The 6,991-nt window shown below is 50.8% G+C and overlaps 1 protein-coding gene across 2 annotated transcripts in view; it reads left to right on the top strand.

The window, feature by feature from the left end:
• Positions 1-4,056: 4,056 nt before the first annotated feature.
• Positions 4,057-6,991, top strand: part of SLC18B1 (solute carrier family 18 member B1) — a 24,781-nt gene continuing 21,846 nt past the window's right edge. Inside the window, exon 1 of one of the 2 annotated variants that reach the window (XM_019538069.1) lies at positions 4,057-4,198. In XM_019538069.1, the coding sequence (XP_019393614.1) occupies positions 4,171-4,198 (28 nt within the window). In that variant the 5' untranslated portion in view covers positions 4,057-4,170. The remainder of the gene's footprint in view (positions 4,199-6,991) is intronic. The other variant, XM_019538068.1, reaches the window with a different exon arrangement.

Raw genomic sequence — 6,991 nt, 5'->3', positions numbered from 1 at the left:
ACTGGTATGCTCCATTTGGCCTAGGAGCCAGATTTCCCTGTGCTGGGTTCTAGTTTAGCACATGGAAGCTGCTTAGTCATTCATATACAATAACATCCATCCCTACGGCACAACCAGCCTTTTGCAGCCTAGTCTTCACAATTCACTCTGCAGTACTTGTGCATTCAGACAAACTGCAAAATCTCAGCATTTGTCACTTTCATAGCAGTTACCCTGAAGAAGCATATGAAGAAACCTTAGATGCAAGCCTTCTTAAATGCAAGCAGGCTTGTGCACACTATCCTAGTCACATTGCTACAGAAGTAGGAACTACCCTTACATAAGGGACTTTGAGCCCTTGCTGCCTCCATATTCAGTGAGCTGTCCAGAGACCATACTAGCTTTCTGGATACAAGAGGTCTTGTGTAACCCTAGGTTAAGAAAAATCTTATGGCCTGGTTCCTAGGAGTAGCACTCTTTATCAGAGGTGTACCTGGCTGTTTGAGCACCCTAGGTGGCAGCTGCACACAGGACAGCATCAGTGATTACACTGTCAGTGTCAGTGGCAAAGCAGTGGTGGGCTGACAGCAGAGCTGCTGCTATTTTTATACCCTCCTCGCCCAATCCTTCCAGTCAATCATTGGACTGATGCCACTTTTGTGCTTCTGCCTTTAGCACCGATGATTTAAGCTGGATTTGTGAACTATCAGGATCTCTAGAAATGAGGCTTAAGAGATTGACATAAGTAAAAATGAACAAGATCTTCAAGGTTTTTCCCTCTCCAGACTTTGGCTGGAGAGGGCAACTCTTGGGTTGTCTAGTCCTATGGTTGTTAACCGTTTTTGTACCAGAACCCATTTGCAAATATCAATCACCAGTTCCCAGTAAATAGTTTAACTAGAAAACAGCCCCTGGCCCTGCTGGTGTCCTTTACTACCAACCCACTGCCCCCCCAGCTCTAGCGTGTGGGGCTGGCTGTGGCTGTGTGGGGTGGGGGTCAGCCATGAGGGGTTCATGCACCCCCCCAAGTTTGTGTGCCCACAGCAGGCATGGGGCTGTAGTCTGGCCGGACCAGTATGGGCAGGAGCTGCCTCCATGGTCCACAGTTCCAGTGTGGGAGGGTGGAGCAGGGCAAAAAGACTTGTTGCTGCCACTCCCACTGCTATGAACCCTGCATTAGCTGTGGTGCCCACAGCACGAGTAACAGATGAGGTGGTGAGCTCATGCTGCCTTCACCTCCTACTGCTGCCAGCTGCTTGTGTGCTGGGCCGTGGCTCTGCCCCATGCCACTGCTTGCCACTGCCACTCCCCTCAGGCTGCAGCTCCATCCTGGAGGGGAGGTGGGGTGGCAAGCAGCATTGGTGGCCAGAAGGGATCAGTAGCAGTGGCTGTCAAGCTGTGGTGGTGGGGTAGAGTCGCGGCCTGGTGGCGGGAGGAGGTAAGGGCAGTATGGCCCCCCACCATCTGCTGCTACTCATGCTGCTGGCACTGTGGCTGGCATGGGGTTCATGGCAGCAGCAGTGGCAGCAACAAATCTTGTTGCCCTGCTCCACCCTCCTGTGCTTGAACCCATCTGCTGGGCCACAGAAGTGGATCCTGCCTGTGCTGGTCTGGCCAGGCTGCAGCTCTGTGCCTGCTGTAGGTGCACAAATCTGGGGGGGAGGCATGGCCCCCCTCCCACCTCCCAATCAGTCACGTGGGATCTAGACACAGAACACATTTATGCCAATGTAATCAGCCTTTGCACTCAGAGGTGTGGCTGGTCAATTTTGCACCCAGGAAAGTGGTAGCAGAATAGGTCAAGTCAGTCAGAAGTTTGCTGATGGGGGAGGGTGGGGTTGCCTCTGCTTTTTGTCACCAACATGTGTATTGAGAGGTGTTTTAAAAATTGATTTTTCTTGGCAAAAAAAGGTGAAAGAGAGGACTCTGTCTGATACCATTGTCCCACAGCACCCTGTTTCTGCTAGTTCTTGTCCATATATCATGTGCTGCTACCATGAAGGCACTGCCAACCCCATTACTCCTGCTCCAACTTCCCTCCTTTTGGAACTACTACAGGGGTGGAAGGGCTAGGGGTTGAGGGTGATGAGAGGGTGGGCTGGGGGATGGGAGGGTGAAGCTCCACCCATTAGGCAGGGCCTGATACTCATGCCTAGTACCATTGCTATGCTGCTATTTGCACTGCTCTCTTCACTCTGTTGGTCAGGACGGGTGACTGGGTATACCCTTTCTGAAGAAAAATGATGATTCCAACTACTGTGGTTTGGCTGGATGAAGCCAGATAGCAGCAGAAAAGCCAGGGGTGACAGTCCTTCTCTAATCACCAGAGAACAAAGGAAATAGGTAACACAAGCAAGGGTCCAATCTCAGGCACTAGCAATCTTACTTATGTGGTTGCTGTTGTCTTAGGCCCATTCTGCTGCTCTGCTCAGATCTGATATATCCACTTCACTCCTGCTTAGGCCTTCATACTAGGAAGTGCTTGGTATTGTAGCCGTACTGAAGTAGTGCTGCAAGTCTCTGTGCCTGAGAAGCAATTTACACTGGCAAAAGATTTATTTCTGTTATTGGAGCTTATACCAGCTCTCTAAATGAAGTAAGCTATGCCAACATATATAACAGTGGGATCTGTTACAAACATAGCTATTTTGGTTAGGGCTATGTTTTTTTCCAGACTTCCAACAGGCATGGATATGTTGGCAAAGCTTCACTGTAGATGTACGCTGCCTTAAATAGAAGTTATAGTTCTAAGGCAGAGAGTGCCCAGGGGTAGGTCTTGAAGTCAGTTTTCTTTAATATCTTTATCATTGACCTGGAAGATAGGATGAAGTCAGTAAGTCTGTGGATAGCACCAAGCTGGGGGGAGTAGTGGATACACTGGAGGGTAAAGCTAGGATTCAACAGGTATTAACGCACTTTCGGTAATGTGCATTACATCTAGTACCTCCAGGTGCCTGTACACGATCACAGAGGCTGCTCTAACACGCTGTAATTACAGCATGTCAGAGTAGACTGAACTGAATTGGCTGGAGCATGGTGGTAATTATTACGCTCCAACAGCCTCGTGTATCAGTGTCCCCATGCTTCAAAATGGTAGCAGGGGTACTTGAACTAAAGCTTGTTGAATGAGCTTTAGTTCAAGCACCCCCACCACTGTTTTGAAGCAGGGTGACACTGATACATGAGACACTGTGGTGCTTTAATTAGAGCAGCTCTCCAAGCAGTCTAATTAAAACTTGACCCCCTCAGCCCTGGAGCTCATGTAAAAGTGCCCTCCATTGTGAGGTACTAGAAAAATGTGCATTAGCTTAAGTGTGCATTAGCTAAAGAGCTGAGGTGCTTTAATGCACATTGAAATAGGCTAACAGGCATTAAAGTGCGTGTTGACGCATCCAAAGCGACTAGATATATTGGAGGATTTGACCAAAAGAAATATCACGGCTCGCTGGGCAGAGGCAGAGGTGCCAACAGGCAAGAATCCCCTCATTCAATACACTGAGGAGAGCTGGCAACAAGGAGTCCAGGGAGAGGGGGATGGAGGAACTCACAAATCAAAAGACCAAAAAAAAACCCCCAAAACCCCTTAAGGGAAAAATAAGAAACCCTCATGATATTGAGGGGGTCTCTCCCATGCTTGGCGCCCCCCAGGTATGGGTGACTGGTGCCTCCTGAGACTGGGGGGGGTGTGAGCAGCGACTGCCTATGCAGAAGCCAGCAGTGGCAGCCGTGGGGACCACCAATCCTAGTGCCCCCTCAACCAGTTGCCTATGCCCCCAGGCTGGCAACGAAACAGGTGCCCTCAGCGCTTTGTGGCTCGCTGAAGGCTAACAGAGCCAGGCAGGCATGTAGTTTGCTGCCCGCCACTGCCAGGGCGGTAGGGCCCAGCAGGTCTCTGCCAGGCTCTAAAACTGGACAGGAGAGAAGGTAACAAACTGACAGGGGGAGAAGCCCCATCTCTGCTCCCGCTCGAGTGAAGGAGCGGGGCACGCGGCACCGCAGCGCCTCGCAGGCCGGAGGGAGCGCGGGCTCTCAGCCAACCCCCGGCGGCAGGCGGCAGGCGGCCGGGTGGAGCATGCTCAGTACAGCGCTAGGAGCCGGCCCCCGACTCCTCCCGGCGCGGAGCGAGGATAAGAGGCGGCCGAGCGGCGCCTCGGCCTCCTCTGGAGAACCAGCGAGCGCGTCCTGTGGGGAATGAGCAGCCAAGAGGCGGAGCCCCCAGGTGGGAGCGGCGGGAGGCGGGAGGCGGCGGTCTCCCCCTCGCAATCCCCCTTGCGGTCTCCGCTGCCTCGTGGGCAATATCCTGTGTCCTTGGGTCGCTGCTCCCAGCCCCGCTGGCCCGAAGGCTGCGCTGCGGTCCCGTTGCTGCCTTTGCTCACCGCCTCCCTCCCTGTTCCCGCTCCTGGCCTTCTCGTACTGGCTCCAGCGAGAGGCTCTGGCTTGCTGGGCTGTAGGGCAAGGGCGGGGGGGGAGGTGTAGGCCAGGGTTGTGGGGCGAGCAGCTCCTTGCAGGCTGGAACCTCTCAAGGCAAAAGATATGGTAGTCCATGGGTTTTCTTTCTGTAAATGAATCAATTTTTAAAGTTTGTTCGGACTCTTTGGTACATTTCATGGGTGACTGCGGCCTCTTCAGTCTGGGGGGGGGGGGTGTTCCCCCAGCAGCCAGTTGGTGACCGGGGCAGGGGTCCCCCCAGCAGCCAGCTGGTGGCTGGTTTTGAGGCACTAGCACTCTCCATGCCCCCATACTAGCCAGCCTGCTTGCTGTGAGGGGGGGCATCAGTGCTCTGGGGAGGAGCACATGCCCCCCTGTGCCCTCCCTACACCTTGCCTGTGGTACCATCTCAGTGGTGGCAGGTGACCGAGCAAGGAGCAGTGGTCTCACATTGCAGCAAGGAAGGGTTTGAGTTAGATTTTAGGAAAGAATTTTCTCACTAAGAGGGTAGAAAAGCACTGGAACAGGTTACCTAGACAGGTTGTGGACTCTATCCTTGGAGGTTTTTATGCCCAGGGTAGACAATGGTTTGGCTGGGATGATTTAGTTGGGCATGGTCCTGCTTTGAGTAGTGGGTTGGACTCACTAGATCAATGCTTCTCAACCTTTTGCACCTTGTGTCCCACCAACCATTTTCTCTGAAACCCCTGGTCCCACCATGATAAAAGCAAAACACCACAAAATTGCACTGTTTGAGAGATCTGTTGATTCATCTATTTGAATCAATAAACATCTATTTGAATCATCTATTTGAATCTGTTGATTCATCTATTTGAATATCTGATCTATTTTTCAATTGAGCAATGAATTGAAGTCCCACCTACACAACCTTTGAGTCCCACCGGTGGAACATGTCCTGCTGAGGTCCCTTTCAACCCTCACTTTCTATGATTCTGTGGTCCTAGGGTGCTGTGCCCTGCTGGCTTTTGCTCTTCATGTGAAAGCTACCCTGAAGTTGGACAGAAGAGGGTTGGTGGTCTGTTAAAGAGTATAAAGGGATGGATTTGAGTGGCTTTTGTGACTCCCCGAAAACCTGACCCATCAGACACAGTCTAAAGGACCCTCTTCCATGTCTGGGGTGAGGCTGCCCTTGTTGAGCAGGGACTGTAATGCACCTTGGAGGAAGGGGAACACAGTATTTTTCATGGCTTTACTGATTTTTTTTCTGGTATGAAGTTGCCTCTAGAAGGAGAAATGTCAGGGCTGCTTTGGGAAGTCAGGCAGGGCCGTAGTTCTTTAAGTTGTAGCAGCAGTCTAGCTGATGGACAGCTTCGTCTTGCTTTGGGACAGCAGTTCTCAACCTTTTTTGTATCAGGACCCATTAGTAAACATTGATGGTCAGTTCCAATGTGCCCCTCATTCCTGATCCTCTGCCCCCCGCCCTTAGGTCCCAACCCCCAGTGTGTGGGGCAAGGGATGGCTGTGTGGGGTATGGGAACCCCAACTCTGCCAGCCTGCAAGGGAAGAGCCACGAGTCCCTCTCCCCACCCCCACCCCCTTTTTTTTTCTCCTGCAAGGAAGAATCCATTTTTAAAGTTTGTTTGAACCCTTTCATACATTCTTCCAACCCACTTTTGGACCATGACCCACAGGTTGAGAAACACTGCTCTAGGAGTCCAGAGGTTGAACAAAAAGCAGCAGTAAAGTTAAAAGCAATGCATTTATTTATTGATATGGAATACAGCAACCTAATGACAGAACAAGCTATAAGCAACCTATAAAGAGATGAGGCTAAAGTGGCATTTTTCCATTTGATATCCATTGCAAGCCATCATCAATAGCCTGGCACAGGTCTTCAATGCAACCAGGATGAAGGTGACGCATAGTGGGGGAATGGGAGAGCCACGTGCCTCCCCTGAGATTGGCTCTCGCTGGCCAGTGTGGCCCCCCACCCCAAAAAAAAAAAAAAAAAAGTGCCGGCAGCACTTCCAGTTCTCATGCCGGTGCTTCCAGGTTGGGTGCTTGCCCGCTAGGGAACCCTCCCCCATCAGTGATCAGCTGCTGGGGAACACTCCCCCCACCCCCCGATCGGCTACTGGTACCCCCCTAGAGTCAGGAGGCACCAGTTGCCCATGAACCAAGCCATGCTGAAAGCTTTGCTTGAGGAGCAGACAGGCTGATGATCTCCACCTGGACTTTGAATGTATGTTTGTGAACTGATTGTGGTGGAAAACATCAAAGTGTAAGGGATAAGGAGCATGTTTTACAGCATGTTTAAAAAAATGTAAGGGTGGATGCATGCAGGTATGTGTACGTGTATATATGTTGAGGGAATAAGTACACATAAATACTGCAGGGTCAAAGTCCATTATCCAATGTCCAAATGCTAACGTGTGTGTGTAAAATATATATTACATAGATGCATATATAGTATATCTGCACACACATGTTACATATGTTTGGATGTTGGCTGACGGTCTGTGATCCTGTTTAACAGGTATTTATGTGGGAAATTCTTATTCCTCCAAATAAGCCTGTTAATCTTGAGTGAATTATGTTGATGGGTGATTTTTTTTTTTTTTTT

The sequence above is a fragment of the Crocodylus porosus genome, unplaced genomic scaffold, assembly GCF_001723895.1.
Source record: "Crocodylus porosus isolate Cpor-Errol unplaced genomic scaffold, CroPor_comp1, whole genome shotgun sequence".
Classification (NCBI taxonomy): Eukaryota; Metazoa; Chordata; order Crocodylia; family Crocodylidae; genus Crocodylus; species Crocodylus porosus.
The sequence above is the reverse complement of the archived record's forward strand: the minus strand, read 5'-3'. Positions and strand labels throughout refer to the sequence as shown.